Raw genomic sequence first — 20,957 nt, forward strand, 5'->3', positions numbered from 1 at the left:
TGACTTTTTCTTTTTTATCTCCTCCTGACTGACTGGGATTCCCGCACTAGTAAAGATTTTAAAATGTCCACACACAAAGGATGTAGACAACAAAAGAGTGCCAGCCCTGTGCTGTTGTTCCTCTTTACATGGTTACCAGACGCCCTGTAGTAAGAAACAGTTGTAAGATGTTTACTAAGAGGACATCGCCGCTGTAGGCCGTAACATACGTGTTACCTTGGACTCCCCTCAGTTCCCCCTATTCATGTGTGGAATCTCATTGTTGCTGGGGACATCATTCAAGCTGGTGTTTTAAGGCCAGAGGGAGGCTCCCAGTTCATTAGAGCTGTGCGTTTTGGAGAGGCTGGAGTAAGAGAGGGGGGCACTACGTCTTGGCGGTGACAGGCGAGTTGTGGTGAATAGTTTTTCCCAACAAGATTCACAGAGTATTGGAGGCAATAGCCAAAAGGTAGTGGAGTGGCTGAGAGAGAGCAAGAGGGAGAGAGACCTGGGAAGATGATGATGGCACCTGCCAGTTTGCTTTTTGCCTGGTTACTGTTGACCATGAGGACGGTCACCTCAGCGGAGTATCTGGAGCCGGAGCAGGAGGGTGAGCTCGCACACCTCACATCACACAACCTGCACTAAGGGGCCAGGGTTAAACTAACTGCTTTTTTCCTTCAAGAAGTCATTAGAGAGTAACATATCATATTGATGGTTTAATTGGTAGTAATTGGTTCATGGGTTTCTCTGTCTGCAACGTCCTTTCAAGAGGGACCATATAATGCATCAAGTCAAGTTTCTTTCTGTGCTAGCTTGAAGTATTCAGCAGATGCTCTTATTTAAAAAAAATATATAAAATGTCTAAGATGATTTTAACTACTTTTTATACTGTTTTGTAGTCCACAAAAATAAGAATTTGAGAATTCATCATAAGCTTTGTCAAATCTCTCAAGTGACTTTAAATTAAGTGGATTGAAATTTGCAATATTTTCCTCTAGCAATAGCAAAAAATGGAAATACTACAGTACTTCAATAAATATTACATTTCACCGCTGACAAATAGATATCGGTGGCTGGACTTACTGTGTATAAAATATTGATTGTCTATGAGACTTAATATATGTGAAGATACACAAAGTAATTACAATATCTATCTTTGAAGTGTAAAAGCGAGAGTTTAAAAAATCAACATCGCTTCAAATTATCTAAAAGAGAACTTTTTGTGAGATATTCATTTCTGTTTTTATCTTCTTTCTATTAGAGCTCAATGAAACTGTCTTTTGTACCAACGACCATATGGAGGTGGTTATTCCCAGCGCATTTTTCCTCAACAAAGAGCCTCCACTTCATGTAAGTCAGCATTAACAAAACCCCAAGAGTATTTTTCCTAAATGAAGTACTGATATCCTAAACGATTTTAGAGTCCGATTCAGCTCACAGTACTTTTTGTATTTTTTTTGTCTTGTTTCATGTTTAGGTTTGGGATTTGCATCTAAATGATCCAGAGTGCCGTGGCGTTGAGGTCGGCGACGACTACGTCTTCAGCATAAAGACAAATCTCTCAGACTGCGGGACTATAATGGTATCACCTTCGACCTTTTCAGCTCAACATTTGCATTAAAGTCTGTGATTTCTTCTTAGAGCGCATTTGTCGGAGGGTCTAACTATTCAAATGTTGCACGTGAAGTCAGACATTTAGAACAACTCTTAACAAAAGATGAAGACACCAGCTTTTAACGCTATGAAGACAAACTACACCTCTCCTTTATTGACAACATGAGATCCCCATCAAAATAAATTACCTTTTTACGATGTCTACGGTTGTTGTAGGAACTGGCCCCTACCCTACCACTAAATCAGGATCTTTATAGTGCCCCCCAAAAAAGGAACCATTCTAGTTGGTTGGTTGCACTTTACATAACTATGAAAAAATAACCTTGAATAAAACACTTTTGTCTGTTGTGACGTAAATGTCGACTGTGAGGCTCTGTGGAATTAGCTCATAGCAAGTATAATAAGATGGACAGAGAAAGGCACATATACTGAGGCCAGACAGAAAAGGGGTGAAGAGAAAAGGGGGGGGGGGGGTGACCGTGGGAGGGAGTAGCGCGTATGTCAAGAAAGAAGGCTGGCGTTGTTCCTTGTCCCGTGAAACAGCACAGGACACTATTCAAAGCAGCAAGGGGACCCTGAATGGCCCTGTAGTTCTACATTTACGGATTTACATGGAAATGATGATTATTTGTTTATGTTCACTGAATAGGAAGGGCCGCAAATCACTGGCCAACTAGTACCCGGATTGTTTAAATCCAGCCCACCCTCATGGATTTCATGAAACTTTGGCCAAGTTTCAATCCCTACTCCGCTGCACAAGTGTCCTTGAATTTGAACCCCCCCCCCCCCCCCCCCCCCCCCCCCCCCCATAAAGATAGCAAAAGGTTAACGCAGCTTTTTATGGGAAGGAAAATTTCTCCAGAATTCACCTCAGCAGTTTCACAAGTTTTTATTGCGTTAGCGTCTGAAGAAAAGTAAGCCTGCTCTAGATGAGTTGCTAAAGGAGAAGAATGTCATAGCTGTCAATCTCACTTTCACCTTGAACTTTGAGTGCTTTCAAATGCGACCGTCAGAGAAGTCATAAGTGACTGAATTGTTGGGTTTAAAAGGTCAGACTTTTTACATTTGAACACCATAGCGTCATTTGCTTCACGTTTCAAGGAGTGTTGTGAATTTGTGAGACTCTGAACCTCCCTGTATGGGGAAATGAGGACCTGTCAGTGGCCCTTATGGTGGGATGGTGTGGTGTGTTTACCAAGAGGTAGTAAAAAGTTCCTCAAATGTCGGAGCTCAAGGCAGATCATCCCGAACTGTGACCACACAAGCCACACCTCCGTCTGCACTCGGCAGGATCCCAGACAAACCTCCGACACAACCTTTTCACTCGTCCCCTTTCTATTGTGTCACCTACGTCAGCTGCAGACAGTAGTTAATGTTGAATTGTGTCATTCACATGCACAGTGTGTGAAAGGATGATAGGTTAAAGCTTGGGGAAGGTGTTGCATAAAGGAACCTCAATGACCACACACACACACATACATAAGGCACATACATCACACACATACGAGTGTTAGTCAGACAAAATAAGCCCTCACTGTTAAGACTGTTAAGACATCACCTTGGGCTTTAGAATATAGTCATTTTAAATCATTTCTGACAGATTAAATGAAACAAGGCAATAATCTGCTTTTTAATCAATAATGAAATAAGATTTTTTTTTGCATTACCTGAATGCTGATAAAAGTAATTCTCTTCACTAATGAACAGGTGGTTTGTATTGGCAAGGACCCTCACCCAGTTAACATACTGTTATCAAATCAAAAGTGTGAATGAGCATTGTTGTGTAATGATTGTATCAAGGTTTGTATCATGTAAGGAGACACATGCTCTTGATATTTGACAGCTCTCTTCAAGCTCCCATTCACCCAACATCCATTTCAGATTTCTGCGTCGGTTCTCACACAAAAAAGCAAAATGGTTATCTATTTTTGTATTGGCAAAAAAGAAAAAATATTTTTTAAATCAAAATTAATAATATAAGATTTTTAGAAATGTTTCGAACTAAGCAATCGTATGTCTCTAGCTTGATTCTTTTCCATTGACATTATGTATTTTTCTGTTTTTGTTTCCTCCTTAGTCCTCGGATGATACTCACATCATGTTCATAAACACCATACACAACAACGATACCGATATTATCACGAGAAACTACGTCAACATAACATTTGTCTGCCGCTACCCCATCAACTATCTGGTGAAACAACCCAATGGTGACAACATGATAAGAGTTGACGTCAGGTACGGTACTTAATATTTTAATATAATTTGAGTGGGCCATAAAAAAAAACTGTTTTTAACATGTATGTGGCTCCCTTTAAATCCCCCCTTCTCTCTACAGAACCATCTTTCTGAACACAGAGGATGGGAACTTTTCGGTGTCTATGTTACTGTACAAGGATGAGGCCTTCGAGGACAGATGGAACACTGTGCCCTCGCTGACACTGGACGATGACATCTTTGTGAAGGTTTTCATGGTAAAGTGCCAAACCCCCCCCCACGCCCCCCTATGTTTTGTTAACTGTCTTTTAGTCATGAGCTTGTGTGCTGAGCTTTGAAAAACACAAATATTTTTCTCATTGACAGCTATTTTTGGAATAGGTTAATCACGTTGTTACAAGACGTTAAGCAATATGTTGTGACAGTAATATGAGTGCTGCTTCTCTTCTCTTCAGCGTTGTTATGACCTCTAGGTACAGCTGTTGTTTACATAGTATGAATCATCATTTTAGTGACCCAGTATGCAAAAGTAAATCCTATTGTATGAAAGAATGACTGGACTGTCTGTCTCATAGATACCGGCTCACCTGATGCTGCGTATGGAGAGATGCTGGGCTACGCCAACTAGTGATCCTTACAGCAACATTCAGTACACCTTCATCAGAGACAGGTCTGCCTCGCGAACAACTTAAACAAAAGTGCTTTTATTTTGTATCATGAGTAGAATAGGAAAAAACATACACGTCCCATAATGGATTTGCAAAGCTTATTCTTTTCCATATGCCACCTTGCAGCTAAATGAGTAAGAATGTACAGGGTGAGATTGATATGTTTACACCATAAACTCGATAGATCGTATGTTGAAACCTGCTTATGGAAAGCCCTCCTGCAATGTTATTTCACCACACTTACCAACAGCTCTAAGCCCTCTTGAAGGAGCGCTGTTGAAATCTGAAATAAGAGAATTTGTTGCTTAGAGCCAGCCAGACAACAGCTCTCAGAGCTGGACCGGGTCATGTGACTCCTGTCTGAGACATATGCGTTTCAGTTCAACAGCTGTGCATGGCCTTGAAAACCAAGGCAGTATTTGGCACTGTTGGCAACAGCAGAGCAATGAAACAGACAATGATTTCACACTGCAAGAGGGAAGAGAGGAAAAATACTCAAACAAATTTGACTTTCTGATGTGTGAATTCATTTAACGTTTACATTATTTTCTTATGACTTGAAGTTTATCACATGAGTTGAAATCTGTTCCTTGCCTCTATTTTTAAAGTATACAAGACTGTAAATCTGGCTGACACCTCCAGGCCTCCCTGACTCTCTTTGTCTCTCTCCCCATATAGCTGCCCAGTGTTGTCAAATGAACAGACCCTGAGCGTGCTGAAGAATGGCCAGGGTCCAGAGGCCACGTTCAGGATACAAATGTTCAAGTTTGTGGGCTCCTCTTACACCAATGTCTTCCTTCATTGCAACGTCCAGATTTGCCACAACACCATGGGGCTGTGCCAGCCTGTGAGTGAGCTCATGCGACAGCCGTTCCTCATGATGGTAGTCACGGGCCAGTTCAGACAAGCAGCCCTAGTATATGTGCAGCTTATGTCCTTAATATAGACCCGTCGGCCCAGAATTGCATTTCAGCTTGTAATTAAGCTATATGTGCACTCATTAACCTTAATTTAACCAGGAATATTCCCTTCAATATTTAAAATCTCTTTGTCAAGGGAGTCCTGGTCAAGGAAGCAGCAGAAACATAACACAAAAGTTTCATTTCATTTAAGACATACTTTTACATTACAAAATAAACAACAAACTAAAACCAGCCAGTACTCAGCAACACGGCAAGTGCTATTTGTGGTTAAATAGTCCTTAATCCTGCTTGTATAATGGTCCATGCTGATGAGGGATTCCAATTTAAAGTGATCCTGTAACTGACACCATGATGAAGGTGCAAAAGTTTTAAAGGCACTTTCACCAAATGCTGTGCTGTCCGAGGAATATTATACATAATTAGACTGCTAGATAAAGTGTTGCAATTACTGTTGGTTCTAGGTGCGAGTAAAAAGCACAGATAAGGACATGCAAAACAGCCTTATAAAGAAAATGTACTAGTGTTCTATTTTACGGGAAGACAGACCAACTTTCTCATACAGATTGCAATGATATGTTCGGAAATCAGAAACAGAGACGAATCGTAATGCAGCATGGTACACTGAATCTAGCATTTTCAGAGAAAACAAATTTGCATGCCTTTCACAAAAAAATGACCTATGACATAGAGACTTATTTTATCCTTCATTCTTTAATTTTTTATTCATGTATTTGCCAAACAGAACTGCTCCGGTGAAGACGGACTATTGAGGATACGGAGAGACGTCCCTCTGTCCCACACAGTGTCCTATGGACCAATCAGACGACAACTAAACAAAAGTGAAAAGCCCAATCTGAGTATGTTCCTACTGTTTGTATAATTTATCTCTCTAATTCATGTCCTAGCAAGATGTGTAAATTCTTGATAAGTGCATCCAGTTCATGTGCAAAGTATGGTTCCACCTCTGTGCCTTTGTGTGTAGCTCCAGGCGGAGTCCCTCCTGTGGAGACCTTTGTCCTCGGGGGGCTGCTGCTCGTCTTGCTGCTGATCACAGGAGTGTTTGGGAGGCTGTGGCTTCGCTCCAGACGTTTCTACCCGGCGCGGGAAGCACAGCTCACCCTGTCCAACATTCACCACATCTCAGAGGTGGCCTCATGAATCATGGTATCAGGGACACTTCTGAACAAAGATATGGACATAAAAACACACACACACACATACACACACACACACACACACACACACACATATGTTCTCTTCTTTAAACAAATGTCTTGAATTGTAAGAAATCCACTTAATAAAGGGCTCCCTAGAGTGATTTTCTTTCGTCAGTGGTTAAAAAGTGCATTGGACTAAAGTACCCTTTTGAGGTATTTGTATTTTACTTGAGTATTTCCATTCTATGTTGCTTTATACCTCAACTTGACTACATTTCAGAGGTAAATATTGGTAGGCTATTTTTACTCAACTGCTATGTTCAGATGTAGTCTCTTTTTATTTAAAGCCTGAATGTGAAGAGCAGATTATCCTTTTAGAAATGTGGTGCTTGAAACTATCAACCAGTATAAAGTTGTCACAATTACTTCCAATTTGATCAGCTACAGTATTGCAATGCTGCTTGCACAGCAATAGAATAATATTCCTATGATCTATTACACTTTGACAGGGGCTTTTTTAAATGAGTACTTTCTGATATACACTGATCTGTAAATACATTTTATAATGCTTTTGTATGTCTAAGTTAAATTTACACTGTCTAAGTTAAACTATACTGGACTTCCACTTGTATGGTAGTAAAATGTATTATTAGTTACTACTTTGGCTTCCAAACTTTTCTCCACCCTGTTCAAATCAAGTGCATGTGTCAATTATGTTCTAACCTAAGATGTTAATCTTAAAATCAAGTCACAGATGTATAGTTTTCTTTGTAATAAAAATTAAATAATCCCCATAACCAGCTGGGCCCTGTAGGTTTATTTTTTATTTGTTAGCAAATGTTACTGAAAATGTGACAACATCGGGTCATGCCACACTGTTCTGACATTTGTACACATAAAGAAAAATAGATCCTAGTAATTGTATAAAAATGGTTGATAAAATCCAAATCCCCATGCCTCTGCATTTTTAAGACTTATAAAAGATTGATTTAAGACCTCTTAATACCGATTAAGGTCTTATTTAATGATACACTTTTTCAATTACTTTTAAGTCCTTTTAAGGATGTGTAGAGACACTGATTTCAGGAGTGATTGCATTTTAAACTGTCCGTCAGGGTTTTCCCCCTGTCTATTTCAGTGCTCTCTCATGGGCTGCGTCCACTCCACAACACCTAAAATATGACTCGGCCCGTTTACGTGATGACGTCAAGCCGCGGCGTGCCTCTCTGGATCAACACAAACGCCGACTCACAGCTGAGACGAGGAACCAGCTGTAGCCAGTTCACATCTTTACAGCATTTGGACGCATGTAACTTCCGTGCAGGGCTTGTGTAGTTGCATTTTCCATGTTGCTGGTGTCGACGAGGCTTATACAAGTAAATAAATATTGAAAGGATCTACCTGAAGAACCCCCCGTAACTCGGGTAAGCACTTTCTCGAAGCTTGCGGCTAACGAGCTAACAGAGTAGGCTAACGAAGTGTAGCTGTTAATGCTAACTGGCCATGTTGTTGATGCTCTTTTGTTTAACTTTTTAAAAAGTTTTGCGACTTAGTTATTGACACCTTTCCTTTGTGCATTTTTAACAATAACCCCTCACGGTTTAACACACTATGGCGATATTATTTGCACTAACAATACAACTTGTTATAATAAGTTATTAAAGCCTGCTGTTGCTGTGTTGTTTGTGTTTTTAGCTGTTTGCTAACCTACCAGCTATACTTGCGAAATATATTTGTACATACATCTCCTCAATATGTCACATTAAAAAACGTATCCAGAATTATTATTACATATTTTGGCTCACTCACGCCTGACAATTGTATGGACCTTGTTAAATAGGTAACTGCACATATTTCTCTTTTTTGAATTATAAATGTACTGTTCATATGATGTGACATGCCTTTCCTTTTGTTCTCTATGTTGATGTTGGTTGATTGCACCATCAGATTAAGGCAAATTCCTTTGATGTGTGAACATACCTGTTATTAAACCTGATTGTGATTTTATCTTAGGCTGTTGCAGCTCGAACAATAGCTCTCCTGTCTTGCTTTGCAGTTTGGACTTGCAGCATTTTTGTGGGTCTTTAAATTATTGCTTGTTGTCCCTTCAGCCAGCATTCATTGTGCTACAAATCCCTCCACAGAAAACACCACCAGCATAAGCCAGGGGCTAATGATTTAGTATTTACCCGTGGGGGGGTCCTGTTGGGTCTGGTAGACAAACATCTCGCATAAGATGTTAGAATTCTTGAGTCTTACATTTCACCAATCTCTATAAGTGAAGCGCAGTTTCACTGTAAAGGTGAGGGGTCAGGGTTGGCCTGAAGTCTGAGAAGAACCCGTGTCACTGTGAAACATAAGAGCTGTTGTGAAATGTTACAAAACAGCTTGAAGGTTTTGAGTATGCACAGTGATAAACATGTGCGAGACTAAATTCAAAGGCATGGGACCTCCAGTGTGTGATGTCTGAGAGTTGCATTAATGTCAGTAGGATAATGTAACACCAGCACCACACTCCCTTCCAGCTAACTGCTTCATGTGCTTACCTAGAAACATTGTTGTTGTATAAGCAAATAATGGCTGATAATGTAATGACTGTCAATAACTTTATAATTTTTCACTTTTTAGTGTTAAAGACTGATAATGTAGTAACTTGCCACTTAATACATTTTCTGAATACATAACATATTTTTGCCATAATATAATAGGTCCTACATTATTGGCAGTGTTAAACATTTTTTATTGTTGGCTTTTATTACACTGAGAACTAAAAAACTATAATGTTATGGCAGTTTCTAAGTTGTCTGCCGTTATTACATTATTGGCTGTTACAATTACCAATGCTTGGCTTGTGAACTCATTCTTCTTTTCCTACTTTTGTTTCAGGGTTGAACTTTTTACCCCCATTCCCCTGCCAGAACCATTTGGCCAAGGAGTATTATACAGTGAAAATGGAGAGCCTGCACTCCCACTGCCTTAAATGCATCAACAGAAGATGCATGGTGAGACCGGAGGCGGACGTTTGCTGTGACCTCATCGGCTGCCCTCTCGTCTGCGGGGCGGTTTTTCACTCATGCAAACTGGACGAACACCGTCTCCTGTGTCCATACGAACGGCCGCCATGCCTTAACAGCGGATTCGGCTGCCCGTTCAGTATTCCGAGGATCAAAATGGCAAAACACCTTGAGACATGCCCGGCGAGTATCGTATGTTGTACTATGGAGTGGAATCGCTGGCCCGTGAGCTATTCGGATCGCAAGTCCTACGAGAACTTGAGCAAAGACGTTGATGAGGTGGAGCAGCTAGACATGGCTTTGGCCCTGCAGGATCAGAGGATGTTGTTGGAGTCTTTGAAGGTCACGACCACTGTGTCAAAGAACGGAGATAAGAAAGAACACAAAAGTGAGGCAATGGCCACAGCGTCAAGTCTACCGGAGGCACTGTTGGCTAACGGTGCGGTGGAAATGGAAGAGGAGCCCTATAACGAGTTGTATAGAGCCTCGGTGGAGACCAGCAGGAGTCTAGCGGTGGCCTTGGACATCCTCTCTAATTCTAAGGATCTCAGTGTTATCGTTGGAAATTTGAATGGGGAAAAAACTGAGAAGAATGGAGCGCTCCACAATGGAGAGAATGGTGATAGGCATGGTAGTGTTTATGTTGCTGAGGGTGGGAAGAATGTGGATATGCAAGAGAGCGACTCTGATTCAGAGTGTGAGCTCGGAGCAGTGGGTGGAGTGGACTGTGCAGTGGGGACAGATGGAGATGTAGATGGTATCGGATGGACAGAAGAGGACGATTTTGTGGAGTTGTTTTTTGAAGAGAAGGAAGACATTATCGAGGAGCCGATAAATTCCAACCTTGCATGGCCAGAGATGCCTCAGGATTACATGCCGGTTTTAGCGATGGAACCTCCCGTGCCTCCACCAGCACCGCTTGCACCACTTGCACGTCCAATGCCATTCCTGCTGTCCGATCACGTGAGGAATAACTTCTTACAACACTTACCTACAGAACTCCGGTACAGGTGTTTGGAGCGTAAATTACAGACTGTGGAAGTGCTTAGAGGAATAAGTATGTTTACATTTAACGGGCGCCGGGCTCTGCTGTCGGACCCTTACTTGTTTCGAGCAAAGATGGAGGACAAGTCAGTGGACACGTCTGACCTAGAGGTAGCTGATGACCCCATGGGCCTCCACGGCATCGACCTCATCACAGCAGCTTTGCTCTTCTGCCTCGGGGACTCTCCAGGAGGCAGGGGAATCTCAGACAGCAGGTTTGTGGATGGCTACCACATTGACTTTGGTACTCAGACATTCTCCTTCCCTTCAGCCATTCTCGCCACCAACACAATGGTGGGAGACATTGCTTCAGCCTCGGCCTGCGATCACGCCAGCCCGCAGCTTTCCAATCCCAGCCCCTTCCACACGCTCAGGCTGGACCTGGTGCTGGAATGTGTAGCTCGATACCAAACAAAGCAGCGCTCCATGTTCACCTTTGTGTGCGGGCAGCTGTTTCGGCGGGACGAGTTCTCGTCTCATTTCAAAAATGTCCACGGGGATATTCATGCCGGACTCAACGGCTGGATGGAACATCGCTGTCCCTTGGCCTACTACGGCTGTACCTACTCCCAAAGACGATTCTGCCCGTCCGTACAGGGCTTCAGGATCATCCACGACAGGCACCTCGGCTCGTTTGGAGTTAAGCCCGGTACACCTTTAAGAACTGGGGGTCGTCTCCCAAGAAACACCTGCCACTTTGGCTCTGAGTGTGATCAGTTCAGCAATCTTCCATTTGAAGTGTTGCAATATGTAGCAAGCTTCCTGGACAGCTTTAGCCTGTGCCAACTGTCCAGAGTGTCTCGCACCATGAGGGATGTGTGTGCCAGTCTGCTGCAGATGCGTGGCATGGTCGTCCTGCTGTGGGAGAAGACACGACGTGCCGACGGCTCTCCCTCGTGGCAGATCACAGACAAGGTTAGTCTGTTTGTGCTATGTAAAAGAACACATTTAAAGGTGGAGACAGCAATTCTGGAGAATGCTTGTAAAAACAATGTTTTGTGCAAATCAGTGAATGTCTCTTCACAATCCACTCCCTGCCTTTACTGTGTGTGCACTGAAAGAATCTCCAGTGTTAATACACAACCCCTAGGCCATGTACATGGGTATGTAAACAAAGGGGCCCACCTTAGCTAGCAACATGTCAAAAAAAGTATTTGATAATAACAAGCATTCTCCAGAATCGCTGACTCCACCTTTTAACAACCAGTTTTACTTGTCGAACCAATGTGCACCTATACACTGTCACAGCATGCACAGTAATTGATGGATTTTCTATTGTGTGCCATTCAGGTGTGGCGATTCAGCACAGCGTTTGGTGCAGTGAACGAGTGGAAGTTTGCCAACATCTCCAGCATGGCCGACCACCTCAAGAAGTGCAAGTTCAATCAGATCACTCGGCGAGAAGAGGCGATCCCCCTGCCATGCATGTGTTTCACCAGAGAGCTCACGAAAGAGGGGAGGTGTTTGCGTTCAGTTCTCAAACCAGTAGCATAAGGGACTTCTAAAGAGGGAGTCATCTTTTGGACATTTTTGAGACCATTAGAACTAGTCAAATACACATGTATTTACTCCAGTGTTTACAGATAAGTCTCTTCCATCCTCAAAAAAGATAGAAAACTCCTTTGAACCTTTTAAACTGTCGGTCCACAGTGGAAAATATCACTCCCATAAATAAGGCAAAGCCAGTAGTGGGCTGATTTATACTTCAGTGTAGGCTGATGAGGACTGTGAACAAGCCAATTACATTTCTAGCCTTCCGCTCTGATGAATTTGTTATTAACAGTGTACTCATATCTACTAGGGCTGCACAATTCTCGTTTAAATGTGAATCAAGATTTTTCTCAAGAATTTGTATCACGATTTTCTCATACAATTCTTGTAATAAAAAAAATATAATTTACTGATACACGGACACCCTAATAAAATAAAATGTAAAATAACGGCTTTAGCATATATGATATTAATAAATCAAACCTAGCACCCAGTCCGTATGGACAACCAACCACCGTATTTAAAGCTTTTTAGTTAAAAACATCTGTTTGCTTGAATGATACATTAATAGCTTGTTTTGTTTTACATTGTGTAACCTAATGTCATTTATATAGCAGCTGGAATTGTTCTCAAGCAAAGAAGAGAACATTCTGCGTGCCGTTATTGCATTACGGGAATATAAGCAAGATAATTGTCATCATTTAGAAATGAGATCGCGTAGATATATGAATCTAGATTACAATTCTTTTTACGATTAATTGTGTGGCCCTAAAATCTTCTCTGGCATTGTGTAAATAATCAGGTTTTTTGATGTAGAACTTTTTATTTTTATATCAAAAAGTCAGTACTGTGCTACAATGGAGGTAAGCGTAGAGCCTTAACTTATGATACACTTGATTTTCTTGTCACAAGGAAGTTCAGAATGTCTCACTGAGATATCTCCATTGCTTCTAGCTGGAACAGTTTACAGTTATCTCTCACGGTTTTATATCGTATCCTGATATCTAGAGTGAGCATGTGTGTAATGCTTAGGATTTAATGGCTTTCATTCTACATAATAAGACTGACCAAACATCTGTGGTAGCTGTGCACAATGTGTGCCATTTTACAGGATGGTCATACTGTATTCACTTTGGGGTTTGACCTTTGATCATCAGCATTAGCATGTCACCATTATTGTGTGTGTTTTGTGGTATGGCCAGGCCCTCGTCACAACAGTAACAAAGGTGCTCCATCTTTCTCTTAGTAAGGGGCCGGCATGTTATTCGGGTGAGGGATGAAGTAACCCTATTCACCAGCCAAATGGCAAAACATTTTCTTGCTGTGGTTTGTCTGCTCTACCAGCTATTTTTTTTACAAGTAACCAGCAGTTGTTTGTGTGTTGTTTTATACAAAGATCTAAAATGTAGCAAGGAAAATGATGAATGTACTCAGTGAATATAAGAATCCATCAGCGACTGGTTAGTGAGCAGAACGTTTTGTAACAGTGTCAGACCTCATTAAACCCTGCAGGTTAGGGTTAAGAAATATATAACGGGTTTCCCTCCAGTAATGAGCATCACTAATTATGTTCCTATTCATTATTTTTCACGGTTGTATGTTTTTTGGCACTACATGGCGTCTCAGGGTTATAGCATGAAGCTTTGTCTCGCAGTAGATTGTTTTTCCTCAATTAAAATGACTTAGAAGGACATGTCAACTTGTCAGCTACTTGATCATTGTGGGGTCTTAGAAACTGACTTGTGTACCACTCAGTATTATAACAGTGTGTGTTGCAGTGCTGGACTAGTAAATTACATTTCTTTCATGTCTGTCATCCATTCATCAATCGTGTTTAAAACTGAGTTACTAAAATAGGCTCTCAGCAAAAATTCGTAAATGCTCTTTGGATGGATCAGTCTTCTTGAACACCTTTTTTAAAGTCTATTTTTAGTTTGGAAAAACACATGAAGATGATGTGGCTCCTTGGTGTGGGAAATGTTTCGTAAAGTTATATAGAAAAATGGTTAAAAAAATGGTTATTCCTTTGAAAAAAAACTGCTTTTGTTGTTTTTATATTTTTGAATTTTGATGTAAAGCCCAAGCAATGATGGAAATAAGCTGTCTTTTTACTCTTATAAGTCCCAATCCATTTGTGGTTTATTTAATTTTTTTTTGTACTGGTACGTTTATTTGAGGGGGGAAAAGGAATCTCTCTGTAATGTTTAGATTTGTATTTGAATTATTGATTTGCACATGAAGGCATGTACTGTAAAATTCAAATCCTAATGAGGGTTTGTCTTTGTCTTTACTCCCTAATTTTTTGCATGAGTTTGATCTTCTTTGAAAAAATTATCAGTTGGTTCTGTTAAAAACACATGTATACAGTGTATCTCTCAGGCACAATGCATCAGTTAGGTACAAAAAATAATATCTCGTAATGAAATTCAGCCAGATCTGATCAGATGCTCTCATAGTGAAATGGATTACCTGACATTAGAACCGTCTTTTGCTCTGTTGAGGTTTATACAACATTAAGACAAATGTATTTTCATCTGCAGCATATCAACACCTTTGTCAGCATTATAAGTTTTGTTTTCACTCATGCTGAAGTGTATTTTTCACCACAATATGCCAGTTTCATTTGTTTGACTTTTGAATCATTTTAATAAAGACGTCTTTGTTTTTAAATTGATTTGATTTCATTTTGTATTATATCATGTACATTCCAGGCCCAAAAGGTTAAGTTGTTCCTGATGAAAATGGGTCACCTACTTCAGTGTTTTGTTTGACTCATTAATAGGTTTACATCTGACAAAAGGGTCAACAGAAAACTTCTTGTGAGGTAGCTGTCACATCGAAGCCTGTGAGAAGGACCATTTGGTCTGGTACAGGTTTAAAAATGCAGTAAAAGTTAAATAAAAAGCTTCCAAAACTTCCTTGGACTCAAATCAACTCCACCCTTAGGGGTATTTAAAGGGCTAACAGACACAGATACAATTATGTTGATATCAGTGTCAAGTATTGAAATATTCAACAATAAGTTGCAAACATTTTAAAGTGTTGAAACATTGCCTTTTGGGCCAATAGCGTTTCACAAACTCATCCAGCTCCAAATCAATGTTTCCCTCAATTTAAAATCATTAACTATTTATAATGGCTTGTGGAGACAGGACTACCTTAAGGGAAAAGCTTCAATGACCAATTTTATGGCAGAATGTTGAAACATTACCACTAGATGGCATAGCACCCTATCGAAACAATGTTACCAGTCAAGACAGACATGTTCTCGCACTCCCTCCATTGTGATGTATCAGCATTTGACTTTGTGTCATTTTTGTGTATGCAGTTTACAGTAAATAGGATAAAGGCCGATTCAAGCATCATCTAAAGATGAGGTCATGTGACACCTAATCACATGAATTGGAATCACAGGTCACTGTTCCTCTAGTTAAGAACATCACATCTGATGTAAGCAAACCTTTCTCTAATACAGTTTTGTTTATGCCTTGACCAAATTGTGCCTTCAAATCTTTTGATTAAATGGCGAGATGCAAAGGGAAGATTGCTATATTTATCTGAGCAGATTACAAAGGAAGTAGACTGTTACTCAAATAAGACTGAAAGATCTACGTATTGCTATATATACATAGGCCTATAGCTATTATTAGCAAACATTTCGCAACTTTTGAGTCACAGACAAGGGTGAAAGTCTGTCCTGATATATCATTCCCAGTGGTATGCACAAACACATGCAGTGCACACGCTCAGCCGGACGGCAGTAGACACTGATTACAACTGTACATTTGGGGAATGTTCCGTCAGATTCATCTATTAACATGTTTAGGAATATTCAGATTAAAATTTCTGTTTATACCAGGAGTGGGGTTCGAACCCACGAGGACATATGTCCATTGGATCTTAAGTCCAACGCCTTAACCACTCGGCCATCCTGGTTAACACATATGTCCATCCAGTGTCACATTCTCATTTACATCTATCTGAGTAAACTTGTGATGCAGCAGTGTGTTTACTTTACTATGCCAGTAAATGCCCACAACACACCACACCAGTAAGTGCAATCATTACAGCCCTGAAACCCATTTCCACACAGAGCAGAGGGAGGCAGTCATTCTGCAAACACCCACTGGTGTCTCTCATGTTCAGTATGAAGTGCGATCACAGTCTCAGTCAGAGAGCTTCTCAGCTTCGGTTTGAACTGTGTGATATCTGGGAATCCCCCAGTGGGTGATGGCTCCTACACACAGGGAAAAAAGGTCTTTTGAATTTTATCATCATTACTCTCACAGGACAATGAGATAGCTGCCTGCTGTACAAACAGAAAGTGGTCTGATCAGTTTCCCGTTCCTTTGTTTTGTTCCCACACCGCATATAAGCGAGCATCCATGTACGCACTGATTCAGGTATCCTCTTGTGTCATTGTGCGTCCCGGTGATAGTCAGGCATATTAAATTAAGCTACAATAAAAAGATTACACCATATGTTTAAAAGTGGAAGCAATAAAAAGAGAGCTTTCTTTTATGTTAAGCAACAAGTCTTTAGAAACTAAAGGCTGTGGCCTATAAATGGTGACAACTATACACCGGGGCAGGGGGGGTGGTCCGTAACACACATTTACACAATCCACCCAAATCTATCTCGCCTCAACAGCTAACCACAATTAGAGGCTGTGTTGTTTTCACCGTGTTTCCTAAGACGTGTTAGGCAATGGCTTCACTAAGAAATAGATCTACTTTAGTTCCGGCTTCCAGAGAAGCAACATCCAGCCTGTGAAAAGTAGTATACAATTTATATATTAAAGAAGCCACTATGAGGCATTCATTTACATAACTTAAATATCTAACATAACATTACAAAGGTGTAAGCTGAATTTTAAAAGTTCAGAGTTCAGCATTAAATTATTGCTTTACAGTAAGCATGCAAAGCTTTTCTCAGTAACAATAAGGAAATGTAACACCCATATCTCACTGTAGACATTTGCATGTGTACGTGTGGTTTGAAATGTAGGGGCTTCTCTTAGACCAGCTCAACGTGTGAACTTTGGCTGGTTCTACTTCCTAAAAATGTAACCAGCGCTTAATTTGAGCAAAAATAAATACACAACTTAGGGCACAAATAGTACAGGCATCATTGCATAGTAAAGCTGATTTGATTTTCAATCTGATCTCAATTATTCTCATGAAATCAAGAAAATATAACACTGATGCTGTCTCAATTGCAGCAGGGGAAGCAACAACAAAACAGCTTCTTGCATGGATTGTTCTTCTTGTACTTCACGGCCTGCTTGATGTGAGCCGTGGCCTTGACGACGTAGTCCTGAGTCCCGCAGACGTTTGCTTCTATGTTGTCCAGCTTGCAGCCCTGCTCCTCCACTAACATGGCCATCTGGAAGAAGAGATCGTGGATGTCCCTGATACGCGCCTCGAGCTCCAGCAGCTCCTTGTGCCTGTTCTCGATCTCATTGAGAGCCGAGCGCGCCGTCCGTCCCTCCAGCAGGAGATTGTCCGAGAAGACGTTCCACTTGCCCGTCTCGATCATCTCGTCGATCTGCTCCCCGCTCACCTCCTTGCCCATGATCTCCGCCTGCCTCTGGATGCGTGTCTTGCAGTTGTCCCTCTGCACCATCTCAGCCTCGTTGTACTCGGTCATGGCGCCGTGGAAGGCTGCGGTGAGTGAAATGTACTGGGAACGCACCATTCGAGTCACGGCCGATGTAGGCCCGTGCTCCTCCTCCAGCTCTTTGCTCAGCTTGCCCAGTTTCTCCAGCCGGGCGTAGATGGCCTCCCCTCGGGCCTTGATGCCCCGTCCCAGCGCGTTGGAGTCCCGCTTGATGCTGCTGATCCTCCGCACCGACGTGAGGAACCTGGTGTTCTGCTTCCCCAGACGCCTCACGTCCAGACGGAACAGCTGCATCTCCTTCCTCATGGCCTGGGCCTCTTTGTAGGTTCTGTCCATAACGTCCTCTCCCTCGAACACAATGGCCTGTTGCTCCAGATGATCGGTGTCATCGTCATGGCTTTGGTTGTGGTGGATCTCCTCCCCTGCAGGCGTTGAGGGGTTAATCTGCAGCTCAGCCAGTCGGTCCCTCATCTCGCCTGCAAGAGATGTCAGGAGATTTTAAGACATTTTTAAAGGTGCAGTGTGAAGATAAGTCCTGTGTTCGAAAAGCCATACTAACGTCCTCCCTCCTACATACTCAACATGTACTGTATATACTCCATACTGTCTACTTAACAATTGATTGAGTAAGTGGGGTTCGTCTGACCGTTTACACTGAAGTATACAGAAGCAATAAAGAATTTTGAAAAAACCTTCCATGCCGTTTGAAAAGACGCAATACATTGTGGGGCGGTTGAGTAGGAAAAGTATCCTATCGATCCATACACAAAATCTCACCGGAAGTTAGTACTCATCCGGGCATTTCTCGCCTATACAAACTCTTTACAGACTAGTATGCCTTCAAAAGGACATTTTGGGGAATTTGCTTATTTGCTTTCTGAAGGAGGCTCAGATGAGAAGATTGATATCACTTTCATGTGACTTTCATATCATATTTTGTTGACCCTTTGGAAGGGCCAGACCCTCAGCTTGGGAACCAGTGGACCAAAAGACCTAACTCGGTGGAGTGGACCAGCAACAATTAAACAACACATTAATGCAACAGTATTAACAATTCTGTGAAATATAATAACATTATTATATAGTAATCAGCCACATGTTCTCCTCTGAAGCCCTATGGTTGAAAGATATCAAGATTCATTCAGAGAAAATCAAACTTACCACAAGAGAAAACCCTCTCGATAAAAAACACGTTTTAAATCATAGTGAATATGCATCACATTTATGTGAAGGGATTTTAGCTTTTGTGAATGAGCTGTATTAATTGTATGAGAAGTATTGCTTTTGTTTATATTGCAATTTTTTTCAAAGTAATGTTATGTTGTTGTTTCAAAGGGGAAAACATGAAGTGCTCAAGTTCATGTTTGTATTTGGGATCTTATTGATTTAAGAGAGAATATTTTGAAATAGACGTTTATGACTCTTTATCCTTATACATGTTTCCCCTTTTGATTTAGAACATTGATTAATTAGTAGTTTAGATGTACTTTCTTAACAGTATCTGTATGAGATCCTCCAGAGGAAACTGACAGAGAACTTCCTCAGCAGTGACGTTTCTATCGCAGATAGATTGATTACAGGCCAGGGCGTCGACTTCAGACATTATTTCCTATCGATAGAAACGTTTTACGCGGCTTTGGTGGATTTGATGCTCAAAGTCACATAAGTGATAACTAAGTCACAGCTACATAATCTCCAAACCATCGGTAACCATGACAAGGAAAATTCTTCACGAGGAAAGATGAAAACGTCACAAGTGCAGAGTCTCTTCTGTGGCGAATTATGACTCTATGAATCACATCCGCCCATCTATTATTTCAGTCCAAATACATTTTAAGCGCATACATAAAACACAGAGCGCACATACCTTACAGTGTTCTCCTCCTCCGACAGACCTACTTCTTGAAACTTGCTACAGCAGAAGGGTCGACCACGGAAAGACTCATTTCCTCTTTTTCTCTTCTTTATATCACCAAATTTCAACATGCAAAGGAGTCAACCGCCACTCAAGTGTTACGCACAGGTCTTGCACTCCCTCACAAACTCACACATTAACAATAGGCCTAACTGCCTGAATGATGACACTGAGCCGCTGGTGCTGCATGCAGCAGGTTCTAACGCGGAAGATCACGCCTTCTTCCCTGTCAATCATTTCGGCAACTTCACCGATGTGTGGTTTGATTCCAGGAAGGAGGCAGGCGAACCATCAACCTCACTCTCACGGTCTGTGTGTATAATATTAATACCTAACTCTAGCTCAACTCAACTTAAAAACTTAGACCAATTTATTGTCAGAATGTAATATACACACGCATACAATACAAAAAACATGTTCAGCATGACCAAACCTTCAGACACTTGCACAAAAATAAAAACATATAAATCTAAAGTTTCTACCTGACCATCAGCTATGTTTTTTTTTTTTAAGATATTTTTTGGGCATTTTTATGCTTTATTGATAGTGCAGAGACAGAGTTGAAATGGGGCAGAGAGGGAAGTGACATGCAGAGAACGACCGCGGGCTGGAATGGAACCCGGGTCCGCTGCTGGCCGAGGCCCATGGGGGGGGGGGACGCCCAACCAACTGAGCTAAGGGCGCCCCATCAGCTATGTTATTTTGTTGGTACTTATTAGATCACACCGTGTATACCCTTGGTGAATATGGAGAAGTTTCTATTTTTCTTTTGCAAAAGTTATAGGGGCAAGTCAGAGCTGGCCCTACAAATTAATTGATAAAAGGAGCTGTTTAGGGCCCCCTGGTCTCCGGGGGCGTCCCTTTCAAATATATTTTTAATAAAGATGAGATAAATAGGGAAATATAAAATGAGCAACCTGAACAAAAACTGAAATTTTTTTGTGACATTTGCCAACAAATAGTGACAAAACAGTTATCTCAGAGACAGTGAAACTGACACTTTAGGTCAGCTGTAATATTTACAATACACAATGTGAAGTGGCAACACATTACAATGTGGACAAAACAGATCCAGTTTATGACCCCAAAAGTCTTGGGCGGCCCTACAAGGCATGCATATCTAACTTCAACAGACAACGTTTACCCTCAGTTCAATTAGAGTCTTGCTATATTCCACAATGATCAAAAGTTCCAGAAACTGCTACTCAATGGAGCTTGTGGTGGGACTACACAGTTTTTTTTTAAGAGGCTGACAACTGAACGCAAGGGCTTAAAGGGTTGTTCCTTTATTTTATAGCGCAGCTTTAACCACA

At 41.3% G+C, this 20,957-nt stretch overlaps 3 protein-coding genes across 3 annotated transcripts; 2 read left to right on the forward strand and 1 right to left on the reverse strand.

Annotated features, from left to right (window-relative positions):
- Positions 1–543: 543 nt before the first annotated feature.
- On the forward strand, positions 544–6,562 carry LOC307261644 (uromodulin; the record flags this gene model as incomplete). Its single annotated transcript, XM_080042227.1, has 9 exons — positions 544–589; positions 1,244–1,332; positions 1,460–1,564; positions 3,674–3,834; positions 3,935–4,070; positions 4,389–4,483; positions 5,160–5,397; positions 6,147–6,261; positions 6,387–6,562. The coding sequence occupies 9 exons, from the start codon at positions 544–546 to the stop codon at positions 6,560–6,562; spliced, it is 1,161 nt and encodes a 386-aa protein (XP_079898353.1).
- A 1,271-nt stretch (positions 6,563–7,833) lies between these two features.
- Positions 7,834–14,759, forward strand: fbxo30a (F-box protein 30a). The gene is made up of 3 exons (XM_080042812.1): positions 7,834–7,985; positions 9,448–11,534; positions 11,910–14,759. The coding sequence occupies exons 2-3, from the start codon at positions 9,513–9,515 to the stop codon at positions 12,111–12,113; spliced, it is 2,226 nt and encodes a 741-aa protein (XP_079898938.1). The 5' UTR covers positions 7,834–7,985; positions 9,448–9,512; the 3' UTR covers positions 12,114–14,759.
- Positions 14,760–15,565: 806 nt separating this feature from the next.
- On the reverse strand, positions 15,566–19,767 carry stx11a (syntaxin 11a). Its single transcript, XM_080042932.1, has 2 exons — positions 19,597–19,767; positions 15,566–18,205 (listed from the first exon to the last, which is right to left on the reverse strand). The coding sequence occupies exon 2, from the start codon at positions 18,198–18,200 to the stop codon at positions 17,322–17,324; it is 879 nt and encodes a 292-aa protein (XP_079899058.1). The 5' UTR covers positions 18,201–18,205; positions 19,597–19,767; the 3' UTR covers positions 15,566–17,321.
- Between the last annotated feature and the right edge of the window lie 1,190 nt (positions 19,768–20,957).

Source organism: Ammodytes marinus (assembly GCF_949987685.1).
Source record: "Ammodytes marinus genome assembly, chromosome: 15".
Taxonomy (NCBI): domain Eukaryota; kingdom Metazoa; phylum Chordata; class Actinopteri; order Uranoscopiformes; family Ammodytidae; genus Ammodytes; species Ammodytes marinus.

What these genes read in the sequence shown, in the direction of transcription:
- stx11a (XM_080042932.1), bottom strand. Translation starts at nt 18,200, where the DNA reads ATGAGGGACCGACTGGCTGAGCTGCAGATTAACCCCTCAACGCCTGCA.
- fbxo30a (XM_080042812.1), top strand. Translation starts at nt 9,513, where the DNA reads ATGGAGAGCCTGCACTCCCACTGCCTTAAATGCATCAACAGAAGATGC. An exon ending in CGTGGCAGATCACAGACAAG is followed by an intron (nt 11,535 to 11,909) that starts GTTAGTCTGTTT and finishes TGTGCCATTCAG; the next exon opens with GTGTGGCGATTCAGCACAGC.